The sequence below is a fragment of the Chiloscyllium punctatum genome, chromosome 6 (assembly GCF_047496795.1).
Source record: "Chiloscyllium punctatum isolate Juve2018m chromosome 6, sChiPun1.3, whole genome shotgun sequence".
In the NCBI taxonomy this organism is placed as follows: Eukaryota; Metazoa; Chordata; class Chondrichthyes; order Orectolobiformes; family Hemiscylliidae; genus Chiloscyllium; species Chiloscyllium punctatum.
Window position 1 is genome coordinate 51374501 of NC_092744.1, and position 27604 is coordinate 51402104.

General features: G+C 40.6%; 1 protein-coding gene across 1 annotated transcript in view; it reads left to right on the plus strand.

Moving 5' to 3' along the window:
• kcnab1a (potassium voltage-gated channel subfamily A regulatory beta subunit 1a) overlaps window positions 1-27604 on the plus strand; it is a 245506-nt gene that overhangs the window by 125028 nt on the left and 92874 nt on the right. The window contains exons 3-4 of the mRNA XM_072572651.1: window positions 20207-20244; window positions 27169-27248. Of these exons, the coding sequence (XP_072428752.1) occupies window positions 20207-20244; window positions 27169-27248 (118 nt within the window). The remainder of the gene's footprint in view (window positions 1-20206; window positions 20245-27168; window positions 27249-27604) is intronic.

A 27604-nucleotide genomic window follows, 5' to 3' on the forward strand; every position in this document is an offset into this window, starting at 1 on the left:
TCAGCAAGTACTCCGTAAATAACCTCCACATTTGTTGTGCATTTCTTTGAGAACATCTGTTCCCAATTTAGGCATCCCAGTTCCTGCCTAATAGCATTGTAATTCCCCCTCCCTCAATTAAATACTTTCCAATCCCATCTGCTCCTATCATTCTCCATGACTATAGTAAAGGTCAGAGAGTTGTGATCACTATCACCAAAATGCTGAGAGATCGGACACCTGGCCTAGTTCATTGCCAAGCACCAAATCCAATATGGTCTCCCCTCTTGTCAGCCTATCTACATATTGAGTCAGGAACTGTTACTGGGCACATCTGACAAAACTGCTCCATCCAAACTTGGAGGAGGTTACAATCAATATTAGGGAAGTCAAAGTCACCATGACAACAACCCTGTTACTTCTGCAATCTTTCCAAAACCTGCCTCCTAATCTTCTCCTCTGTGTCTCTGTTACTATTGGGAAGAGGGTGTGGTTCTGTAGAAAACTCCTAATAAAGTGATTGCTCCTTTCCTGTTTCTCACTTCCATCCATACTGACTCTGTAGACAAACCCTGCTCGATAATCTCCCTTTCTGCAGCTGTGATACTATCCCTGATTAGCAACACCACTCCCCCACCTCTTTTACCTTCCCCTCTACTCCTTTTGAAATATCTAAACCCTGCCCCTGTGGTATACAAATCTCTGTGGTGGCCACAACAACACTGTTCCAAGTACTGATCCATGCTGTAACTTCATCACCCTTAATCCTGATACAAATTATTATTTGTATTATTGTTATGTAAATTATTATAACATTTGCAATACCATTTTACATAGCCTTCTCCTAATACTTCCTGCTTCTCCAGTTCTCAGTGAAAAATCAAGCAAAGTGAAAACTGTTCATTATCATCAATTTCCCACCTAATGATAAATGTTTAAGAGAATTATTTTGATGAAAGACTTCAAACGGGCACTAAGAATTGTTTTGCTATTAACAAATATTTGTTTGAAAGTCTGGTTTAAATATGTAATTTTGAGCCTAATTGTTGATTATGTAATTTGAACTTGCCTTACCATATTAAAATAGCCCACCTGGAGGTTCAGTGCTCAAGAACTGATGAGATGTAGTTTTGTGGAGTATTGTTTGTGACTCCACATAACCTCTTCTATTGAAGATGTGGAGAATACCAGCTGACATACAATGAACTGTTTCACGATTGTTCAGGGATCAGAGGAGAGGGCAAAATCTCAGATCCAGCAATGGCGATCCAGATGGAGAAAGTTCAGAACAGAAGTGAGAAGGGAGTTAATCATTACCTGTCCCTTCTCTTCCTTTGTCCTGTGACAATTGTTGCTGCTGTGTGTGGGCTCATCTCCCTCTCCTACACTGAACGTAGATTGAAAGATCTTTGGCAAAATGCACATGACCAAGCATTTCATTTCTCCTGGTGACTACTATAACGTGAAGTAATACAGTATTTCCTCTTTTGAGATAAAATCTTCTGAGCATTTCCAGAATAAATATTTATAGAATATTGGTGTAGTCCTGACAAGTCATTCCAGAAATTTTCCTGATGTATTTCCAGATATTTTTCAAATTTCTAGCAGCAAGGGCAAATCGAAAGGGGAACATGCCTTAAATAGCACTTGTTAAAATGGACTATCAATATCCAATTTTCAACATTGATACTTGAGACTGTAATGGATTGAAAATGCTTTTGTAACCAGCACTGCTAACCTAAAATGGCTCCTGTGATCATCTGACAAGCCCAGTGAACCAAAGTATATTGTACAAAGACCAGCTACCTCAGATTTATCATTTTGAATCAAGAAGCACCGAAATGCAAAGTGTCAAGAAATTTGCATCTCTGTGGAATATTCAGCTTGGAAAAGACAACGGAGCTAGACCTGAAAAAAAGAACCATATTCCAGTGGTAACTATGAACAACAAAGGATCAAGAAAGCAACATGGACTGCTCATGAAAAGATATGGAAAGCTATTCTGTCCTTAGAGCTTCTTCATTCCTGAGGAAGCATAATAGCAGCTCAGCAATTAGGACTTGGGCTTCACCTTATGACACAAAAACACTTTTAAAAGTCTGTAAACTGCAACTACCTTTATCTTCCTGTCTTCATGAGATGGCCCTCTTTCACCAACTAAACTTGTTATTTTTTTGTTTGTTTTCACATTTTAGAACATAAAATAAAGAATAGTACAGCAAAGTACAGGCCGTTTGGCCCATGATGTTGTGCCGAGCATTTATCGTAATCTCTGATAAACCTAACCTACACACCCCTCAATTTACTGCTATCCATGTGGTTGTCCAGCAGTCACTTAAATGTCCCTAATGTCTCTGACTCTACTACCACCTCTGGCAGTACATTCCACGCACCTACCACTGTCTGCGTAAAGAACCTACCTCTGATATCTACCCTAAACCTTCCTCCGATTATGATTAAAATTATGATCCCTTGTGATAGCCATTTCTGCCGTGGGCAAAAGTCTCTATCTACTTTATCTGTGCCTCTCATTATCTTGTACATCTCTATCAAGTCACCATTCTTACTTCTTCTCTCCAGTGTGAGATGCCCGAGCTCACTCAACCTCTCTTCAAAAGACATTCCCTCCAATCTAGACAGCATCTTGGTAAATCACCTCTGCATCCTCTCTAAAGCATCCTATAATGAGATGACCAGAACTGGACACAATATTCCAAGGCCTAACCAGGATTTTATAAAGCTGCAGCAAAACCTCGTGACTCTTAAAGTCAATCCACCTGATAATGAAACTTTTAGGGATCTATGAACCCAACTTTTAGGGACCCCAAGATCCCACTGTTCCTCTACACTGCCAAGAATCCTGTCTTTAACCCTGTATTCAACATTCAAATTCAACCTTTCAAAATGGATCACTTCACATTTATCAAGGTTGAACTCCATCTCTCAGCCCAGCTCTGCATCCTGTCAATGTCATGTTGTAGCCTGCAACAGCCCTTGACACTATCTGCAACACCACTGACCTTTGTTTCATCAGCAAGCGTACTAACCCACCCTTTTGCTTCTTCATCCAAGTCATTTATAAAAACTACAAAGAGCAGAGGCCCAAGAACAGAACCCAGAAGGACAACACCGGTCACCAAGCTCCAGGTGGTACAGTGGTTAGCACTGCTGCCTCATAGCGCCAGAGACCCGGGTTCAATTCCCGCCTCAGGTGACTGACTGTGGGGAGTTTGCACATTCTCTCCGTGTCTGTGTGGGCTTCCTCCGGGTGCTCCGGTTTCCTCCCACTATCCAAAAAAATGCGAAGGTCACATGAATTGGCCATGCTAAATTGCCCGTAGTGTTAGGTGCAGGGGTAAACATAGGGGAATGGGTCTGGGTGGGTGCGCTCCTGTTTCCACACTGTAAGTAATCTAATTTCGTCCACTACCACTTACTGTCTTCTATGGGCCAGCTAATTCTGTATCCAGGCAGCCAAATTTCCCTGTATCCCATACCTCCTAACTTTCTGAATTAGTCTACTATGGAGAACCTTATCAAATGCCTTACTAAAATCTATATACACTACATCCACTGCCTGACCTTACTTTAATAATAATCCATTCTCTTTCACTTAGCATGTTGGAATTGGCTCTACTTTATGCTTGATCTGATTGACTAAGTTCAAATGAAGTTGCATGGTAAACAGCAAAATATTCAAAATATATTCCTTGTGACCGACTGGGTGTTTTTTTTTAAAGAAAAGGAAAGTCATCATTCCTCACCCTCTCGTTGCAGTTTAAGATCCCATCATAGTAACATTGGAGGCTCTTTAACACAAAAAAACTGGACCAAACTGCTCAGGAAATTTACTCCCACGAGGAATTCACCTTCAATTCTCTGTTGACTATTCCACCCTGACTTTAGCTTAGATAAACATTTTTCTACTTCCTCTTTTTAAAAAAAAAGTTATATTTATAAACTGATTTGTTCAGCGGTGCCAAAACCTCAGAGTCAGCAATACACAAGAAAGTGCGTTAAGTCTGTGGAGGATTAAGTGATGGTACATGAAGATTCTTGGCAGCACAGGTGAAAATTTTAAAAATGGGCTAGTGAGTCACATGCCCATTACCAGAAAGTCTGTTCATAATTTTAAAAAGTTACACATATTTTTTTCTCATGAAGAAAACAGGATATTGCTGTCTACCTTAATAAACACTGCTGCCCACCCAAATAAACAACAATTCGCCAGTTTAATAAAAGCCAATTCCTACCCTATAAACAGTGATTAGCTGTTCTGTCATGATGGGAATTGCTTTATTATACAGCCAATGTCCATCCTAACAAAATTACTCCTGCCCACCTTAATAAACAGCTGATTCCCACCCTAATAAACAGTTATTGCTCACCCTAATACCAGCTACTGTCCCCTTGAATAGCCAGCTGCTGTCCACATGAATTAGCAACTGAAATCAGTTCTATAAATAGCACTGTGTTCAGGTCACTTGTTCTGCAATACTGGTAAGAAAATAGAAGAGAATGAGATTTTACACAGCAGAAAATTTATGAACTACTGTATATAAACTTGTTGTTTTGCTGCCTCATGAATTCAAAAATCTTTTAAAACCAACTGATATGCATAAGAATAAAGAAATAGAAGCTGGAGTAGGCCATTCAGCCCCTCAAACCTGGTCTGCCCTAGACCTCCGCGCAACTTATATGTTGGCTCCACAAAGCTGGATTTTTGAAATATCAAGGCTTTGATGGCTATGACCTCTTCAAATCCTGTCAGTGATTCACCCCTCCCCCTCTCAGGGCCGAACATTCCAAACATTCACCACCCTTTTTGGGGAAAAAAGTCTCTTGCATCTCATTTTAAATCAGAGTCTCCTTAGGCTGTCATTCTGCCCCTAGTTCAAGATTCTTCCATGAGTAGAGGCATCATCTCAACATTTACCCTGTCAAGTCCCCTCAGAATCTTGTAAGTTTCAGTAAAATTATCTCTCATTCTCCTAAAATCTGTTCAGTTGTTCTTGATAAATCAACCCATTCATCCCAGAAATCAGCCTAATATGTCTCTTTTCAATTGCCTCGAATGTCAGTATATTCTTTCTTAAATACAGGCACCAAATCTGTATACAACTACGAACCCGCAGTCCAATGTCTCTTTTTTTTTTCAGCAACACTCCCTAGGACCTTACCATTAAATGTATAAGTCCAGCCTGATTTACCTTTCCAAAATACAGCACTTCACATTTATCTAAACTTTATGTGCCACTTTTCGGTCCATTGGTTCATCTGATCAAAATCCCGTTTTTACTCTGAGGTAATCATCTTTGCTATCCACTACACTTCCAATTCTGGTGTCTTCTGCAAACTTATTAACCATACCTCCTAGTTCACATCCAAATCGTTTATATAAATGACAAAAAGCAGTGGACCCAGCACCAATCCTTGTGGCACATTGCTGATCATAGACCTCCAGTCTGAAAAGCAACCCTCCAACACCAGCCTCTGTCTTCTACCTTTGAGCCAGTTCTGAATCCAATTAGCTAGTTCTCCCTGTAGTCCATGTGATCTAACCTTGCTAACTAGTCTACCATAACGAACCTTGTTGAACGCCTTACTAAAATCCAGGTAGATCACATCCACTGCTCTGTCCTCATCAATCCTCTTTGTTATTTCAAAACAATTAATTAAGTTTGTGAGACATGATTTCCAGGCACAAAGTCACATTGACTATCCTTAATCAATCCTTGCCTTTCCAAATACATGTAAATCCTGTCCCTCAGGATTCCCTCCAACTATTTGCCCACCACCAATGTCAGGCTCACCCAATCTTTAGTTCTCTGGCTTTCCCTTCCCACTCTTCTTAAATAGTGGCACCACATTAGTCAATCTCCAGTTTTCTGACACTTCTCCTGTGACTATCGTTGGTACAAATGGTGTAGTGTAGTTAAAAAAACAGTTCCTGTAGGACTAGTGTACTCTCTTGTAGCTAACAAGAGATTGCTTATTGCATGTTAGCAACTAGATACAAATCATACTGATACTTTATGATTGACATTATTAAAGGGACTTTGAAAAGACCCGATGTTCGGTCTCACTCCTTCAAGATACATTCAAAAATATCAATTAGGTATTAGAGTAGGCTATTCAGCCTCTCAAGTTTTCTCTTTAATAAGACCAAAGCTGTGATTGCAACCTCCAATTCACATTTCTACTAATGGCTAATAACCTTTCAAATCTTTAATTAAAAAGGATCCATCGATCTTTGCCTTAAAAATATTCAAGGACTCTGCTTCTATCATCTTTCCAGACTTTTTACGAAGTCTCAAAGTCTCACAGCACACTGAGAGAAAAAATATCTGTTCTTTCTTTTAAATGGATGACACCTGTTTTTTAAATCTTTATTTTAAATTCCTCTACAAGAGAAAAGATCTGCTCCACATCTACCCCATAAAATCACCCTCGGGATTTGAAATGTTTCAATCAAGTCCCATCTTACTCTTCTAAATTTCAACAGAACCAAGCCCAGCTTATTCAATCTTTCAAAGAACATAGAGCATTACAGCGCAGAGCAGGCCCTTCAGCATTCAATGTTGTGCCAACCTGAAGCCCATCTAATCTAAACTATACATATATCATATGATCTTCCCTCCATACCAGGCAACATCCTAGTAAATCTCTTCTGAACCCTTTCCAAAACTTTTGCATCCTTCCTAAAATGCGTTGACCAGAACTGTACGCAATACTCCAAGTACGGCCACACTTGTACAGTTTTGTACAGCTGCAGCATGACTTTGTGGTTCTGAAACTCAATCCCTCTACTAATAAAAGCTAACACACCGTATGCCGCCTTAACAATCTATCAACCTGGGTGGTAACTTTCATGGATCTATGCACATGGACCCCGATATCTCTCTGCTTACCTGCACTACCAAGAATCTTACCATTAGCCCAGTACTCTGCAATCCTGTTGCTCCTTCCAAAGTGAACCACCTCATACTTTTCCACATTAAACTCAATTTACCACCTTTCAGCCCAGCTCTGCAGCTTATCTATGTCCCTCTGTAACCTACAACATTCTTCTGCACTATCCACAACTCTACCGACCTTTGTGTCATCTGTAAATTTACTAACTCATTCTTATACAACCTCATCCAGGTCATTTATAAAAATTAAAAACAGCAGTGGACCCAAAACAGATCCTTGTGGTACACCACTAGTAACTGAACTCCAGGATGAGCATTTCCCTTCAACCACCACACTGTCTTCTTTCAGCTCGCCAATCTCTGATCCAAACCACTAAAATCATCCTCTGTTCCATGCCTCCGTATTTTGTGAAATAGCCTCTGTGTTTTCTGCAAGGGCTCTTGCCTGAAACATCGATTTTCCTGCTCCTCAGTGCCTGACCTACTGTGCTTATCCAGCACCACACTCTTGTCTCTAATCTCCAGCATCCGCAGTACTCACTTTCACTCAATCCTATCTAGTCTAGTAGCCTGTATTTCCATATTCTCCTCGACAACATTGTGTTTTTCTTGCATGAATACAGACGACAAATATTCCATTTAGGGATTCCCCTATCTCCTCTGACTCCACACAACAATTCCCACTACTGTCCTTAATTGGCCCTAATCTTACTCTAGTCATAGAAGACCTTAGGGTTTTCCTTGATCCTATCCGCCGACTTCTCATGTTCCCTCCTGACTCGTCTTGTGTCTCTCTTTAGGTCTTGCCTGGCTAACTTGTAACTCTCAAGCACCCTAGCTGAGCCTTCACATCTCATCCTAACATAAGCTTTCTTCTTCCTCTTGACAAGAGATTCAGCTTCCTTAGTAAACCATGGCTCCTGCGCTTAACAACTTCCTCCTTGTCTGACAGGTACATACTTAACAATGGCCGCATCCTCTGCAGTTTGTTTCCTCATCCTACGCATCCCAAATCTTGCCTAATTGCATCGTAATTCCCTTTCTCCCAGCTATAACTCTTGCCCTGCAGTATATACCTATCCCTTTCTATCGCTAAAATAATCATAGTTGAATTACAGTCGCTATCACCAAAGTGCTCACCAACTTCCAAATATAACACCTGGCGGTGTTACTCAGTACCAAATCCAATGTGTCCTCAGCCCTCATTGGCTTGTTTACATACTGTGTCAGCAAAACCTCCTGCACACATTGGACAAATGTTGACCCATCTAAAGTGCTTGAACTAAAGTATTTCCAGTCAATATTTGGAAAGTTAAAGCCCCCATAACAACTACCCTGTCACTCTCACTCCTATCAAGAATCTTATTTACCATCCTTTCCTCTACATCTCTGGAACTATCAGAGGCCGATAGAAAACGCCCAAGAGGGTGATCTCTCCTTTCCTGTTTCTAACCTTAGCCCACACTACCTCAGTAGACGAGTCCTCAAACATCCTTTCTGCAACCATAATACTGTCCTTGACTAACAATGTCAAACCCCCCACCCCCACCCTCCACCTTTTATCATCATCTCTGTTCTTACTGAAACATCTAAATCCCAGAATTTGCAACAACCATTCCTGACCCTGCTCCACCCATGTCTCCAAAGTGGCCACAACATCAAAATCCCAGGTACCAACCAATGCTGCAAGGTTACCCGCCTTATTCTGGATGCTCCTCCTTTCCTCAATTGATAGCTCACTCATTCCAGACATTAATCCAGTAAACATTCTTTGAACTCTCTTCAATGTGTAATACTTCCTTACTAAAAGTTTGGAATGCTTTGCACAGTATTCCAGATACAATCTCACCAATTCACTGTATGATTGAAGCATAATTTTTCTATTTTTGTACTCCATTTCCCCTCTCAATAAATAGTGACATTCTCTTAACCTTCTCGTACTAATCGTTTATGATTATGCTTGAGTACTCAGATCCCTCTGTATCTCAGTGTTCTGCAATCAATCACTACTTTGATCAATTGCTTCTTTTTTATTCTTCCTGCCAATGGACAGTTTTCTACTTTCACTACATTATACTCCATTTGACATATCTTCTCCCATTTACTTAGCCTAGGTCAATCTGTTTCGTAATTTCTTTGTGTCCTTTTAACAATCCACTTTTCTACCTCTGTCATCAGCAATTTTAGTAACCACACGTTTCCTTCCTTTCGTATAAGTCATTTGTAAAATTGTAAACAATTCAGGTCCCAGCACTGATCCCTTTGGCACACCACTTGCTACATCTTACCATGAGAGATCCTGAGCTGTTTTGCTACACAACCATCTGATGTCATCGTAAGTGAGTAGTCCATTCCAGACATTTACAGATCCATATACTATAGACATCTTGATGCTGCAAGGTTATAAGTGCCATATTTTGGATAAGTCATTAATCTGAACCTTCATCCAGGGCAATGTAACAGATTCAGTGCCTGTCTGCAAAGAACAAAAAGAGAATTTTTCTATGTCCTGTTAAGCATAAATCCTTCGAGCGGCAACCCAAAAAAACAGACTGAGGTGTCCTCATCCCATTTGTATTTGACCTTTCCAAATGAACACTGACTGCTTTCTTCATCCATAAAACAACAATGATGTTTCAAAAATGATTTATTGCCCATGAAATGTGTTTAGAATATTCTGAGTGTGTGAAAGGTGTGGTACAGATTAAAGTTCTTCTCTACCAACATTTCGTAATGTTCCATGAATAATGAACACATTGATAAGATACCTGATGATTCTGGAACTGTGACCAAGGATGCATTAGTGTGTTTTAGATAAGGGTAGAAGAAATGAGGGAAAATCTGGGCACATGGCTGTATCTGTGTTGTGCTGTGGTCCTTCTGTCATACAGATCATTTTCTGGAGTTTGCCTTGTGGCATTCTATGGCAATTCTTGCTGCCCTTAGTTATTATCCCATCCTGTCAGTCTCTTTTCCTGCTTTGCATTATTGTAGCTGAACCATTAAATCTTTCAGTAGATTAAAAATTAATGAAGAATTGACAAAAGCTAAAAAATGGTCTTCCTTTGAAGCCATACAGTCAATTACATTGCACTTTTTATTTTTGATTGAACTTTTTTTAAACAAATGTATATGTTGGAAGTTTTAACAAATGTAAATTATTAATAAATGCCAATAGGGGAAGTGATGGCCTAGTGATGTTATTGCAAGATATTATTCGTCCAGAAACTCAGCTAATGTTCTGGGAATCTGGGTTTAAGTCCCACCATGGCAAATGAATGTGAATTCAATAATTTAAAGAAAATATTTGGAATTAAGATTTGAGGGAAGATTATGAAGCTGTTGCCGATTGTCAGGAAGGATCCATCTGGCTGAGGAAAACTGGCATCCTCACCTGGTCGGGCCTACATGTGACTCCAGATCCACAGCAATGTGCTTGACTTTCAACTGGAAGCCACTCAGTTCAAGGGCTGTGAGGGAAGGCCAATCACTGTTGGCCAATTAGGAACACCGACGTTCCACAAGTAAATAAAACAAGATGTGAATAAGTTCCCATAAGACATTCCATAAGTTTCCATTTCCATAATAGACATGGGGAGGATGAACTCCATAACATGCAAACACACTGTCCTGCCAATATAAAGAATTTGAATTAAGCTTCCCCATTTCAGTCGGCAGTAAGGTATAGATGATATCCAGTGAACAGTAATTGAAGAAAGGTGTGTCTGTTTATACTGCATGGGTATATTCACAAATACAATGATGGCAGTGTTTCAATTGATATTTTGTGTTTTCATTAAAGTGATAGTGATGCTTTGGCTTATATACAGGAATAACGATCATGAGGTTGACTGGTTGGTGGTCAGACATTGGAATCTTTAATGTATTGCACTGTTGTGCTTCAACTGGCATTCAATGATCTTGAGGTAAAGAACAAAGAATAGTACAGCACAGGAACAGGCCTTTGGCCTGCCAAGACTATGCCAACACACATGCCTAATCAAAATTAAAGACCTCTTGCTTCTAAATGGTCCATATCCCTCTACTCCCTGCCTGTTCATATATCTTCAAGATGACTCTTAAACAATGCTATTGTATCCACTTCCACCACCTCCTCTGGCAGCACATTCCAGGTAAAAGCTACCCTCTGTGTAAAAAAACTTACTTCTTACATCTGCCTTAAACTTATCCCCTTTTGCACTAAACATATATCCCACATCATTGACATTTCTACTATACGAAAGACTATCTGTTCTATCTCTGCCCGTCATACTTTTCTAAACTTGTATCGGGTCGCCCCTCATCCTTCGACATTCAAGTGAAAGTAAACCAAGTTTGTCCAATCTCTCCTCATAGTCAATATCCTCCAAAGCAGATAACATCCTGGTAAACCATTTCTGTACCCTCTCCAAAGCCTCCCCATCCTTCTGGCAGTGTGGCGATCAGAGCTGTACACACGGACTAATCTTTTTGACTTTGATCCTGACCCAATGAAAAGATACACTTTTGGACTGCGTGTTTTGGAGCTTCATTGAGATGGATATCGCTATATGGGTGTAACCAAGTGCAAGTACAAAGATACTTGGCTTGCAAAAGCGAGAAAGAAGCAAGAAAGTAAGTTAATATGATTCTCTATGCCAAAATTGCAAAATCATTTTGATGATTTTCCATCACTTTGTTCATTGTTAAGACAAATGAATTTGGAAAGACTTAAACGGGCCTTACTCCGAGGGAACCAGGAACTGATGAGGCACAACACTTCTGAAATTTCAAATCTGAGCTGAATTTTTCAATGTACTTCAGCTGCTAATTGGTTGTGGCTGAGAATTTTTGTTCTTTCATGAAATATGGTTGTTGCTGTTAAGGCCGGCATCTATTGTGATCCCTCATCGTCCTTGAGGAAATGGTGCTTGGTCATTGATTGGAATAGCTACAAACCATGTGGTGCAGGTATACCCATACTCCAGTTAACCCAAGTGTACCAGTCAATACATCAACTGGTTCCAAAAAGATTTGAATAGTCACAGTTAAAGGAAATTGGGCCATTGAGGATACTAACTGGGTACCAGGTTCTCTTGGAGAATTTTGAAGGGTTACTAGTTAAACTAAAATATAGAACCTCCAAAAGTTAACATTGTTAGGGTTACTAACTGAGCCAACGGCAAACTGGCATAGGAGAAATAATGGTGTTAAATCCTGGCTTAAAGATTAACACTGCAGGAATGGGTTACAATTCTTAAAGCACCGGCATCTGTGCAGGGATAGAAAGGAGTGGCTTCAGTCAGACAGGCTTTATTTGATCCATACTGGGTTCAGTGTCCTGGCAAATCAAATAACTGGGTCTGTAGAAAGAGCTTTAAACTAATTAGATGGTGAAAGCATAGGCTTGCAGGGAAAAAGGAGAGGGTGGTACTGCACAGCAACTATTTTAACAATTAAACCCAGAGTGAAACAGAGGAGGACAGAGCATATAAACAGAAAGTAACAAATTGAGACAAAAAGGGATCAAAAACTAAAAAGGCAACACCTAAATGGCTCTTTATGTGAATGTTTACTGTAGTTAATACTGTATAAATGAATTAATGGCATAATAACAGTGAACAAGTATTATCTTATGGCTATTATGGAGACATTATTACAAGGAGATTGAAGCAGGGATCTAAATGTTTCAGGGTTATGTATCATTTTGAAAGGACAGGCATGAAGGGAAGGGTGCTGGGGGGTAGCTTTGTTAGTATGAATTTCTTAGTATTTTAGCAAGAAATAATCTTGGGTCAGAAAATATAGAATTCATATGGATGGATGTAAGGAATAGCAAAGAGAAGAACAAACTAATAAGCATTGTCCATAAACCCTCTAACAGTAGCTGTGCTATAGAACAAAGAATCTATCATGTAAAACAAATGCTTGACTTTCATCTTTATGTTGACTTAAGAGATCAAATTGATAGAGATAGCCAGGAAGAATTCAAAATATATTTGAGATGGCTTTCGCAAACAATATGTGGATTCAACTAGGTATAGGTTATTTTGGATTTGTCAATGTGTAATGAAGTAGGTTAATAAATGATTTTAGACTAAAAGATCCTCAAGGACCACAACAAAGTTTTTGAATTTAGCATCCAGTTTAAGAGTGAGAAAATTGGTTTGGAAAGAACTGTGCTAAACTTAAAAAAAGAGTAATTTCAAAGAAATGAAGGCAGAGTTAGCTGCTGTGGATTAGGGAAGGAATTCAGCAGAAAAAAATGGTTGATGAACATAGGCAGACATCTAAAAAAAGAGTCCTTGACTCAGCAAAGATATATTCTAAAGAGAAAGAAGAATTCCAGATAAATTAACTATAGTTAACCAGGGAAGTTAAAGATAGTATCAAATTGAAAGAAAACATATAATGTAGCAAAGATTTGTGGTAAATCAGCAGATAGGGAATGTTTTTTAAAAGTCAATAAAAAAAATCCAAAAAACGAGTAAGAAAATAATCTATGAGGCCAAACTAGCTAGTAACGTAAAAAAGAAGCCACCAAAGATGTGCAGGTCAGGGTGAATTGGCCATGCTAAATTGCCCATTGTGTTCAGAGATCTGTAGGTTAGGTGCATTAGTCAGCGAAAATGTAGGGTTATAGGGTAAGGAATTGGGTCTGGATGGGATACTCTTTGAAGGGTTGGTGTGGACTTGTTGGGCCAAATGGCCTGTTTCCACACTGTAGGGATTCTATGAATATTCCAAATGTGGCCCAACTAAAGTTCTGTAGAGCTGCAACATATGAGGTAATTCTAATTTTCAATGGACCTGCACAGACTGCTGCCTGTTTAATTTACTAATGAGCTGAAATTGTCATGGGACATGACTGCAATATCTTATTAATATTCTCAGTACATCCCAGGGCCTTTATTCTCATAGAATTCGAGCTAATGTAGATAAAAACAAATTGTTTTAATTTGACTGCACCTATAAATCTTGAAGCCTCAATTTCAAAATGCAAAATCAAACAAGCCTTAAATGGAGATCAAGATTGGGCAAAACAGTTTTGTGGTGAGTATATTAACAACATTTACTATAATTCCTTTCAAAAAAAGGAAAAAATCTCATCAGAAACAAGATCAAAATCTATGGTGATTAAACAAAAACAGAAATTGCTGGAAAAGTTCAGCATCTGTGAAGCAAAATCAGAGTTAACATTTTGAGTCCAGTGATCTTCCTATGGACTCAAATGATCAAATACTGTTGGAGCGACAATGGCTGTGAATTTCCTTGGATTCCTCTGTCTCTGACATTGTAATTCCATCGGAAATGTGGCTCAGAATCAGAGTTATGTCACTCCCTGCTGAGGTTATGGTGGTGGAGTAGGAGGACCTCGAAGGAAAGTCCCAGGCAGTGGCTCACGTGGTGCTAGGTCAGAGGAAGAATGTTATATGCACAAGACAGCAGGTCAGATTTGAAAGTGGATAAATATTCATGGGTTTTGTTCAATTAATATCGTAACTTGTGGTGAATAAGATATGACCTCACCTTTGGAATATTAAATAAGTGAAGCTAATCTATTAAAGTGTATGTGACTTTTTTCTAACTTGATGCTTTATGCCTTTTGGTCATCTATTTGTGCTGTTGGTGGAATACGTATGAAGGCCGTTCTTTTGGGCACAACTAAGGTTCCCTTTATTTCAAAATGTTTGTGTGGATGACTCACCTCAAAATCAATTCCAATTCAGATACTCTTAGTTTGTACAGATTCAAATATCACAAGATCAACATGAGTTAAGTGCCTTTTCAACATAAAGTCCTGGGGTAAAATTGTTCTGTAGTACTGAGTTCTAGTGCTACATAATGTTGACTCTGTTGTATTTCTTTATAAACTTTAGAACTTCATAATGTCAAATATTTATCCATAAACTTTGCTGAATTGAGTTGAGTTCCATTTATCAGACACATGAGTATCAACAGCTACTTGCATTCATATAATACCATGTCATCTTTTACAGAAAAGTAATTTAAAACTGAAGAAAAATCAGTAGAACTTCCACAAAATTGATACCAGATGAACACCTAAACCTCTGGGAATATTCTTAATTTATAGAAAGATAACTTTTAGAAATCCAAACATTTTGATTCTTTATTAATCTGTTGTATATGAGCAGCTTTTTTAAAAACTTAATTACTCTAGATTGGATTCTTCTTTGATTTATTTTTACAAGTATAATTTCTGAACATGAATATATTTCAAGAAGCGGGCATAGAGTGAGCAGGGACCAATTTGCTTATCTGAAGTCAAAAAACGGCAGTTGCTGAAATTTCATGATACTACTCTGTTACACATTGAGTAGGCTATTATGCATTACCAGACCAAAAAGAACATGCTCCAGAATATCTCTAGGCTGAATTTTACTGAGTATGGGAAGTCCCAGTGTTGGGCTGAGAGCAGAAGGCAACCCTACTTTGGCTGCCACTTGCAGGTTTTGATTGTTCAGTAACATTTTGCATGTCACTCATGTGAAATCAAGATTGAAACCTCGTTGCATCAATTTGAAAATCAACTACACAATAAGAACTGAAAACGAAATAGATGGCTCGTAAAGGGGAGGAATAAGTACTTTGTTTGCAAAGGGAGTGGAAGGTAGCACTGGAATATGAGCCCCTATGATAGGCCATTGAAATCATCATTAATCAAGTGATTGAAGAATGCCAGCTGTACATCTTCTATTAACAGTTAATCTGGAAGTTTCCTCTGGCATTTATAGTGGCCTGTCTCTGCCGCTTCCGGTTGTCAGTTCGAGCTGTCCGCTGTAGTGGCCGGTATATTTTGTCCAGGTCGATGTGTTTGTTGATAGAGTCTGTGGATGAGTGCCATGCCTCTAGGAATTCCCTGGCTGTTCTCTGTTTGGCTTGCCCTATAATGGTAGTGTTGTCCCAGTCGAATTCATGTTGCTTGTCGTTAGTGTGAAGGATATCAGTGTGAAGGATATCAGGGCACACTAACACTCTGTAATCTGTTTCAGCTTTCTCACAAGTGTCCATCTGCTGAGCACAGAATAGCCACTGCTAATCCAGTTGTTCAATGGCAATTCCAAGTCTAAGAAAGAATAGACCCAGAAGGCAGCAGAGGAGAGGTTGTGCAAGCACAGGAAGCACCGTAGGCACTACTGGATGACAATCAGCTTCCAGAGGGTGAAGGAGTAGGATAACGTCCCCTCACAAAGAAGCTGCTGAGTTCATGGTATATAACTGGCCTATAGCTATCTGCAAATGATCCCGATACAATATCAAAGGAGATTAGGAATGTCCTGACCCATTGTGAACCCACTATCTAACATCTATGACAGCTATTGGACAAGTACTTGTACTGAATAGGACATGGTGGCAATCACATCCTGCCAGCCCACAAAGGTTAGAGCTGCCTTTCATTTCTTTCCCAGCAAATCAGATCATTGAACACATGGAGACCTCTGTATCATCTCACAACCCTCACATCACTGAAGGATTGTTTGGCAGAATACAATTACATTCTGCCATTACACTGTCAGTCAAATTGTTTTCACCTTGCTTGCTTACCCTGGGCACTGGGTGCTATCAGTTGTATCCATGTATCTTTCAGTATGCCTATCATGAGCCAGCATTGCTCAAGAACAGAAAAGGTTTGCACTCCCTTAATATTCAACTGACTTCTGATCATGACAGCTGGAACTTAGAGGGCTGTCCGAGGTTTGCAGGGAGCTGTCATGACGTGTGCACATTGGAGCATTTACAGGTACCAGCCTCTTTCTAAAGCCGTCAGCCAATACATGGATGGTTGATGGGATACAAAGGCTAACATCTTCAAATCTGATGCCTTTATCAGACTGCCTCAGAGCAAAGGTACAATTCTGCTCACACTCAATCGTGACCATTGTAGAGCAGACTATAGATCTTCTTAAGATGAGATTCCTACACCTGGAATGGTTAAATTGTCCAGTTAGGAACAATCAGAGTGGTGTGCCATAATCTGAGTCACCAAAGAGGGGATGTGTTTGGATGAGGAGAAATTACAGGAGTGAATGGAATCCTCCAAGGATGAAGAATCCTGAACTCATAGAATCCCTATAGCAGGTCATTTGGCCCATTTAAAGGGGATCCCACTCTGACCCACCCTCTTACCTGATACCCATATCCTGCAGTTCCCATGGTTAATCCACCTCGCCTGTGTATTCCTGGACACTATGGGCAATTTAGCATGGCCAATCCACCTAACCTGTGCCTCTTTGGGCTGTGGGATGAAACCTGAGCACCCTAGGGAAACCCACACAGACATGGAGAGAATGTATCAAGCTTCACACAGACAGTTACCCGAGGGTGGAATCAAACCCAGTTCCCCAGTGCTGTGAAGCAGCAGTGCAAACCACTGAGCCACTGTGTTGCTCATATGGCCTATGAGAGGGTTCAAAGAGATGAAAACAGACCAGTGGTCAGGACAGAGCTCAAGAGGCCAGAAATAGCCCATCGGTATGTAGTTCCAGACTGACTAAGCAGAGCAGAGACTTTCAATATGCTAGTTGTAATATGAGTTGCTCAGCTGTCATACAGCTGGCTGCTGGGTGTCTACCACGTTTTTAGTGGCTTGAGTTATTGTTCTTGTTCTTTGCTGTATTGGATAAAAACTTCAGTTGTTGTTTCAAATATAGATCTGATATACTCACCTCTGTGAAAGGTAAAGTGATAGCACAATATTTTTCCCTTGAGCAATGTTGGTGATTAAGCAGTAGTGAAACAGTGAGCAATTCCATTAGTTTCTTCTGGTCCATGTCAATGCTAACATTGTTCATGTGCCTAAGACATGTGAATAATTTCAGGGAGTGTTCCTTATAAGTGATTGTGAATCCCCATCCCTTCAGTGCTTCATATTATAATGAGATTGCCCTGGTCTCTTTGCTATTCCTCAGCATCTGATCATGCTCAAATGGCAATTTGGACAACTCCTCACTGAAGGTCATTACTGAGTAACAATGACCACGTGAGTTGATCATTGGCCATCTCACTGATTATAATGCTACAAAATTTGTTGAGGAGGGTATGTGTAGGACAAACACTTGCCTTGTGAAACAGGTGGAAGCATCACAGATACTCCATCTCTCAAAGTGAGTGTGAGAGGCAAATTAGGAGAGAATAACCAACGTTTGGATGTTTACAACATAGCACATCCTTTTACTGATACTCCACATCTTTCCAATACTTTATCACAGATTAGTACAATGAGTGCAAGAAGACTACAGCAAATGTAAAAATAATGTAAATGAATATATTTTACAAAAATGACATGTTTGGCAATTGGTTGAACACCTGTGCCGCTGATCTGGCTTGTTAAACCTGAGCAGTTGAACCCTGGCAGTTTTCAGGTTAGGTGTCCCGGGCCCGTTTAGAGTTCTCTGCCAGATGCAGGCTCACTGTCCTTGACCTGAACTGTTACAGATGTTGACATCACAGACCTGGAGATATGGAGGGACAAGGCACCTCTAGACTGTCCTGAGAAGAAGCTTTACTCCTCCTGACGATATCTGATGGAACCACTTGAGATGAAGGGGCACCAGAAGTGAGTTGAGATCCCTTGTCTCCCTTGTTGCCCTGCCCTTGATACTAGCCTGTGTAAGGCTTGGATCTGCAAGGTGACCACTACTCTCTTTCCGGGAGACAGCCATAAGTTCACAGAGTGCTAGAGTTTAGAATGAGTAATGGCCCAGTGCATTTGTTGCAACAAAGCAGGGACAGTGCCAGATACCCTTCCAGGGTATAAGAAATCATTGATCTTGTTTCTGGCACCATTGGCTGTCGTTTTTGTGGAGGCCAGTGGAACGGAACCTGCTGTGATTCTGTGCCTGGGCTAGATGGGCTGATGACTGGCCTCCTGATTCAGTCAGCCATGAAATGGACTGATCTCCTCTCAGTGATCCTGTCTAGCATTTTCAGGCCAGTCTCGACAATACGTGAAACCATTTGGCTTTCTTTGGAGCTCATTGTTCAGGTTAACCACCACAGGGTGAGAGGTAAATCCTGGCTTGAAGTGCCTGTACTGAGGCCCGGCTGCCCTCTCAATATGTTGTGTGGGCGGCACGGTGGCACAGTGGTTAGCACTGCTGCCTCACAGTGCCAGAGACCCGGGTTCAATTCCCGACTCAGGCGACTGACTGTGTGGAGTTTGCACGTTCTCCCCGTGTCTGCGTGGGTTTCCTCCGGGTGCTCTGGTTTCCTCCCACAGTCCAAAGATGTGCAGGTCAGGTGAATTGGCCATGCTAAATTGCCCGTAGTGTTAGGTAAGGGGTAAATGTAGGGGTGTGGGTGGGTTGCGCTTCGGCGGGTCGGTGTGGACTTGTTGGGCCGAAGGGCCTGTTTCCACACTGTAAGTAATCTAATCAAACCCAGAATATCCCACCAGCGGTGAGAATTTCTGACTTAGTTGCCACAGTCCAAAGATGTCCAAATAGACAAGGTCTTTTCCCGGGGGTGGGGGAGTCCAGAGCTAGAGGGAATAGGTTTAGGTTGAGAAAGTAAAGATATAAAAGGGACCTAAGGGAAGTGGTGGAGGCTGATACAATTACAGCATTTAAAAGGCATGTGGATGGTTTTATGATTAGGAAGGGTTTGGGGGTTGTGGGCCAAGTGCTGGCAAATGGTACAAGATTAGGTTAGGTTATCTGGTTGGCATGGATGAGTTGGACCAAAGGGTCTGTTTCCATGCTGTACATCTGTATGACTCTGACTCCATGTGCAGGTTAGGTGAATTGGCCATGCTAAATTGCCCATAGTGGTCACGGATGTGCAGGCTAGGTGGGTTGGCCTTGGAAAATGCAGAGTTACAGAGAGAGAATGGGGGTGTGGGTCTAGGTGGGATGCATATGTGACATCTACTCCCTATAATAGTTGATGATCTACAATGAGAGCTGAAATGAAAACAAAATGATTAGAAATAGTTAAGGATGATTAAAAAACATGTGATATAAATGTTCAGGAAGAGTTTTTTGAAGATTAGGCTCCAGGTGGCTGCCAGTAATGACTGACTAATGGGCTGGACAGAGATATGGAGACCATTAGTGTCTGAGGCCACAGCCAAAGGCCGCAAGAGTTTGAAGAGGGAGTTTGTAAAGTTAACGTTGGCTATGGAGATGGGAAGAAGCAAGAGCAAAGAGAAATTTAAAAAGAAACATTACAGTTTAGTAATGTTCTCACTAACAGGTTGTTTTCATTGAATACATTTTAAAAATATACTGATAAACTGTTAGCCCATTTCATTTACATCGCCTCCAAGTAACATATCGTTTGACAATATATTTCTGTCTTTTCTTTCTTTCTAGGAACCTGGGTGACATTTGGAGGTCAGATTTCAGATGAGGTAGGAAGAGTTTTATTCATTTAAGAATGTGACAAAGTGATTTTTGAGGGGAAAATCATATCACATTTGAAACTAACATTTCTGAAAGAATTATAATTTAGGACAGGTTTGTATCTGTTGTGAAATGTGAAATTCCAAGTTACGGTTTCCCCTGGGTTCTGGAAGGCATCTTCCCTTTATCTGTAAATATTGAACAGAGGCAAGTACTTTGAGAGGTGGTATAGAAACAACTTCTGTGAAGGAGTTCCAGGAGATTTAATGGACTGGGAGTTAGAGGCTGAAGGTGAAAATTTTAAAAAAGAATTCCTTGATCACCTACAGAACTATAAGTGTTCTCACTAGCCAGAGTTTCTGCAGAAACTAATCAAGGCTTAAGGAAGAGCAATCCCAGGAACATGTCCATCTCTTCTAGACATCTGGGGAATTAGTGGAACGTGGTTCATGGAGTGAAGGGTAAAGGGTTCCTGGTTTTCCTCCCAACCTTTCAGAAATTTTGCAACTTTTCCCACACCAGGTATTTTCACCTTTTATTATTTTTATTATTCAGAAGCATGAGATGGAAAACATATTTAAATGATGTGTTATACTCATATAGATACAAAGTATTTTTATCCCCATTTTCCCCTCATATCCTTTGGATGCACAGAATTGGGAACTAGTCATTATAGGGTTAATGTATATAGTCGTATATAGTTTTAGCAAAACATCTTCATTTTTGTTCTCTCACTTTATTTATAGAGTCCTTTGTAAACTTAAGCTTCAGTCTGATACATTTCGTGCTTCGGTATGATACATTTTACAATCGTACTTCGTCAGGCAATTAAACAAAACTTAATTCATCATACCATGCAGCCAACTCTGCTTCTTTGAACCTGGCCCATGACAATATCTAAACTGCAACATCTCAAAGATATTAGTTTTGTAAACAACAACAAAGCACTGAGCAATAAATATTTTGAATTTAATCACACTTTCAAATACCTAGCATGGAGCATATAATTGGAGAGCAAAATAATGCAAATGGGGGGAATCTGAAATATAAACAGCAAATGCTGTAAATATTCTGCACGTCTGGCAGCATCAGTGGAGAGAGAAAATCAGTCACTATTTCAGGTCCACATCTGCAGTAGTTCTGATGAAAGGTCACTGAAACTGCCTCAGAAGATAGAACTGGACAGCACAGTACAGGCCCTTCGGCCCTCGATATTGTGCTGATCTTTTATCCTACTCCAAGATCAAACTAACCTACATACCGTTCATTTTACTATCATCCATGTGCCTATCCAAGAGCTGCTTAAACATCCTTAATGTATCTGACTCTGTTACCACCGCTGGCAGTGCATTCCACGCACCCACCACTCTGTGTAAAGAACCGACCTCTGACATCTCCCCTAAACCTTTCTCTAATCACCTTAAAATTATGCCCCCATGCGATAGCCATTCCTGCCCTGGGAAAAGATCTCTGGCTATCCATTCTACCTATACTTCTCATCACCTTGTGCACCCCTATCAAGTATCTCTCATCCTTCTTCGCTCCATTGAGAAAAACCGGAGCTCCTTCAACCTTGCTTCATAAGACATGTCCTCCGGTCCAAGCAGCATTCTGGTAAATCTCCTCTGCACCATCTTAAAGCTTCCACATCCTTTCTACAATGCAGTGACCAGAACTGAATACAGTATTCCAAGTGTAGTCTGACCAGGGCTTTATAGAGCTGCAGCATAACCTCATGGCTCTTAAACCCAATGTCCCTGCTAATGAAAGTCAATACACCATATGCCTTCTTAACAACCCTAACAACTTGGGTGGCAACTTTGAGGGGTCTATTGATGTGGACTCCAAGACCTCACTGTTCCTCCACAGTGCCAAGAACTCTGCCTTTAATCCTGTAATCTGCATTCAAATTTGACCTTCCAAAATGAATCACTTCACACTTTTCCTGGTTGAACTCCATCTGCCACTTTGCAGCCTAGCTCTGCATCCTGTCAATGTCCTGTAGCAACTTCCAACAGCCCTCCACAGTATCCACTACTCCACCAACCATCATGTCATCGTCAAACTTACTCATCCACCCTTCCACTTCCTTATCCAAGTCATTTATAAAAATCACAAAGAACAGAGGTCTCAGAACAGATCCCTGCAGAATACCACTGGTCACAGAGCTCCAGGCTGAATACTTTCCTTCTACCATGACCCTCTGTCTTCTATGGGCCAGCCAATTCTGTATTCATACAGCCAAATTTCCCCGCATTCTGTACGTCCTTACTTTCTGATTAAGCCTACCATGGGGAACCTTTTCAAACACCTTGCTAAAATCTATGTACACCACATCCAATACGCTACATGGTGTTGTGACATCCTCAAAGAATTCAGTAAGACTTGTGAGGCATGACCTGCCCCTCACAAAGCCATGCTGACTATTTCTAATTAAACTATACTTTTCTGAGTAAGCATAAATTCTGTCTCTCAGAATCCTCTCCAATAATTTGCCCACCACCAACATAAAACTGACTCATCTTTAATTCCCAGGATTATCCCTATTCCCTTTCTTGAACAAGGAAATAACATATGCTACCCTCAAATGATCTGGTACTGCTCCAGTGGACAGTGAGGACGCAAAGATCATTGCCAAAGACACAGTAACTTCTTTCCTCGCTTCCCAGAGTAACCTTGGGTATATCCCATCTGGCCCAGGGGACTTATCTATCCTCATGTGTTTCAAAATTTCCAGCACATCCTCTTCCTTAATATCAACATGTTTGAGCATATCAGCCTGTTTCATGCTGTCCTCACAAACAACAAATTCCCTCGCACTAGTGAACATCGAAGCAAAGAATTCATTAAGGAATCCTCTACCACCTCCTACTCCAGGCACAAGTTTCCTCCACTATCCGTGATTGGACCTACCCCTACTCTGGCCATCCTCTTGTTCCTGACATAACTGTAGAACACCTTAGGGTTTTCCTTAATTCTACCTGTCAAGGCTTTTTCATGCCCCCTTCTAGATCTCGTAAGTCCATTCTTCAGTTTCTTCCTGGCTACCATGTAACCCTCTAGAGACCTGTCTAATTCTTGCTTCCTCACCTTAAGTAAGCTTCCTTCTTCCTCTTGACTAGATGTTCCACATCCCTTGTCATCCCAGGTTCCTTCATCCTACCATCCCTTCCTTGCCTCAGTGGGACAAGCCTATCCAGACCTGCAGCAAGTGCTCCCTAACCAACCTCCACATTTCTGTCGTGCATTTCCCTGAGAATATTTGCTCCTAATTTATGCTCCACAGTTCCTGTATAATAGCTTTATAACTCCCCCTCCCCCAATTAAATATACTTTCCCATACCATCTGCTCCTATCCATCTCTGTGAGCATTTGCTGAGCATTCCCATTGTTTCAACTGAAGCAAAATAATCCCTTTACCAACCCAACAATAATCAGACTTTTTTGAGCCTCTTATTCTCCTTTTGTAAGATACCCATTTGCATCTGCTTGACTTCTGGTTTGGCACAATTTCAAAAAAATGTTAAGGAAACATAACCAACATGCTGAGCATTAAAAAAGTGTCAAAGCAATTTATTGGTAATGTTTAAATAAAATGAGTAATTCATAAAAAATTGTCAAAATCTGTTATGACTTCTTGCTGAAGAAGCAGAGGTAGAAGTAAAGACAGACTAGGTCCCACATCCTGGTTACCAGGGAGGGGACTAGGGCCAAGCAAAGGAGTCAGGTTGAATTTGCTTTTGCCCTGGTGGCACACATTCCAAGCTGATCTCTGCAGTAGGAAGCAAGTTGACTTTCAGCCTGGCTCTTCCTCCTATGCTGGCTAATTTCATGGATAGAGGCAAAGGATGTAGGGAGGGCTCCATGACTCTTTCTCTCACATGCTCTCATTGAAACACTCAATCTTTCACACATACGCTCTCAGTCACTCTCATACTCATTTTCTTACTCTCCCTCTCATTAATTCTCTCACTCTTTTACATTACACCTTTGGGAGGGAAAGATGCAGTTCGGGGAGTGGGGACCAGAAGTTAACTGTTCATTAAAAGGGAGATTATGATGGGAGAAGGAGTCACCATCTAATGGCAAGCATTGATGGAAGAGCCATATAAAACAGGCCATGTCACTGAGTGCACTCTCTACAGGCAACAGCTGTGGTGAACGGACACTGTCCCATTCCTGTTGCATTCATACCTCTAAGTACAACCAGGCAATGACTGCTCAAGAGACAAAAGCCATTCCCACCAACTCATTTGTTATGGAGCAAGGAGTCATCAGACAGATCATAGAGCCACCATTACTATGCTAGAATAGGGACTGGAATTTTATTAAAAGGCTTGAAAATCAGCCCCACGCTGACTGAGGCAGACAGCAAGACCTTAGGCAGAATGTTGTCAGCAATGGCCAGTGTAGAGGCCATCACTGGGATTTTCATCCAGTTCAGGGCTGTGACCCATCCCAATCAAAGAACCAGATCCTTGGCAGCCTCAAGGCATCATCAATGGAGATTGCGACAAATGAAGCTGCAAGGAGATGAAGAGGATGCTGCCAGGTTGAGACAACTCGAAGGCAAAGTAAGTATTTTTAACTGTCAGTGCCAGGTGGGCATTCCTTGGTAACCTTCTCGCAGCCAAGTTAGAGCTTTGATTTGAAGGTGCTGGTATTGGACTGGGATGTACAAAGTTAAAAACCACACAATGCCAGGTTATAGTCCAACAGATTTACTTGGAAGCCATTGCTGGCTAGTCCCCCCCTATGGGCAGTGGAGTGGCACAGTCATAAAGGTGAATCATGGCCCTCGGTAAAATACCTGTGAGATGTAAAGTTAATTTGTTAATTAGCTGTTAGCCTCTCAGCAGGCAACCACAAAGCCGACTTCCCCAACTTTGACTGTGTGCCAGGATGGCAAGAAGATGTCACACTCCATTGTCAATATCTTCTGGCATCATTTTTATAAGGCTTTCTGCATCCCCGCACTTCCCCCACCCACCCCCATCCCCAACCCCAACCCTCCCAACTACAGCAATGAGACCATGGGTGTCTTTTACCTGCAGATTGAGACTTCAGTCTCCAGATGTTGTGTCAAGATTGCACCTAGTTTTGCTATCATCCATCATTTCAGACTGGGAAGGATAGATCGAGGTCTGCATAGTGCCCGAGCTGAGCCACTTTGGGACTAGATTCCTCCATACTTCCCTACCAAGTCTGTCAATGCACTCACTGTGCCTGTATACATGCTCATTAGCTGTGGATGCACCCAACAAAGTGCTTGTCTTTGGTACTCCTCTGTGACTCCACCCTCTGGTGACTCACAAACTATCCTTACCTCCAGCCTGCTTGACGCTCACTCATATGCAGTGACTTGTGCCCTGCAAATTGCAACTCTATAATAGTTTTGCAACTTTGTAGAGTGCCACTATTCTGTGTCTGTGAGTTTCAGATTAAATGACACTGCTTCTTCAAGAGATATGTGGTGTCTTTCCTCCTTGGCTAGCCAGGTGGTATTTCTTCAGTATCTGAAAACAAAAATTCAAAAATGAAGGAAGGAATGGTCGAATGAAAAGTAAAGCAAGAGATCCAGGGACCAAAACATCTGCAATTTGTTAGGCATTCCAGAGAGCAGGATTAGAGTGCATGCTACATTGACAAGTAGTATAGACAATTTTATAAACACCACCTGGTTATTCTCCATGATGTGGGATATCACAAACCCTGTCATTGTCAGTTCCATGATCTGGACCACAGTCTCTTTGGTTAGGTTCAGGGAATGAAGGTTTGCCTGCCATCCATTTATTATCTTGTAATGAAAAGTATAATGTACACTTAGTATTTTAGAATTTGGATTCAATTGTAGAGGAAACATGGATGTTGTTTCCAGTTCTATAAGGGTGACTGAGTCTTACATAGAAAGGGTCAGCGTGTTATTTGAAACAGTGAACTAAATTCAGTATATTATTTCAATTAAATGATTTGATCAGTTACTTGGGCAGTTAACTGCTGAATGTTTAGAAAGTTGAGTTTATGATCTACGGTGAAACAGATGGCCAGGGCCAATTCCAGTTTAACATCAGAAGAAAAGTGCAGGTTTTTAAAAAAAAATTTAAGTCTTACAGATGCTTCTAGGCTGTGTGAGATTAGCTGGGATAAATATCCTGGCTGTGAGAGTTCAAAGGAAACATTTACTTGGAAAACATTGCCAGATCACCAGAGCTGAAAAGAAATCCATGAGGAGCACTGGAAAGAGTTAGTGAGTTAGTCTGTATTTAAATGTATCTGTGTGAGACAGAGAGAATTGAATTTAGTGACTGTGCGGGACATCAAGTAAGGAATGTTAAAATGAAGTTAACTCCTGGAGGTGAGTGTTAGTAAAGTATATTTCTGGGATAAGGGTTGAATCTTCATTTTTTTTCTGCTTTTAAAATAATGTTATTTTGATATGTAGCTTCTTTTTCTTTTATTTAATAAAAGTATGGTCATTTGTTATAGTATATTGACAGTCTCCTTCACACATGCTCAGTGGCTCAATACCATAGTAACCAAATTACAAAAATAAGACTAAAGATCTTTCAAGACAGATGTCCATCTGGGATCTAACTTGTGCAGTTTTGTGATCAATTTGGTATCATAACACTCTGCTAGTGCCTTCGATATTAGCTTGTCATCGATCACTTTTCTAGGTTTTATCAGGACAGGTTGAAAGTGAGCATAGAACACCACTGCATTTATCAGGAAGCAATTTAAATATTTAAATAGGCATAAGCACTACTTTAACCCTGAAATCTCATTTCACAATCAAGGCTTCTATTTCCCATTCTGTTAGCAACACACAGTGGAAGATGAAAAATTAAGAATGGAAAACATGGATATAAGGCAGACTAATCAGATCATTCATGCTGCAAAGTTCAGCTCGCTTTTATGTTTTATATTTACAGGTGGCTGAGCAGCTAATGACAATTGCCTATGAACATGGAATTAATCTCTTTGATACAGCAGAGGTGTATGCAGCTGGCAAGTAAGTGTTATTCCCTGAGTGCATAATGCTAAAGAAATGCAGCCATTGTCATTAAACTAATTGCATCAAACTCTTTCATTTGATGTTTTATAATGAAGCAGATGTTTACAACCTGGGGCAGAACTTCAAAACCTTTCTGACAGCAGAATTGTTTCACAGTTTTCCAGTTGTACAAAAACCTTTTGCATATGTTTCTGGAATTTACATCTTACTTTCAGAAGCTCATTTTCTATAAATGCAGTGTTTTAACATTTTGCACAATCTGTGCATAATTATTGAAGAAACATCCATGGCTCATTAAATCTGAACTGACTGTTTATCCCTCATCTCTCTGTGCATGAAAATTATAGAAAGCA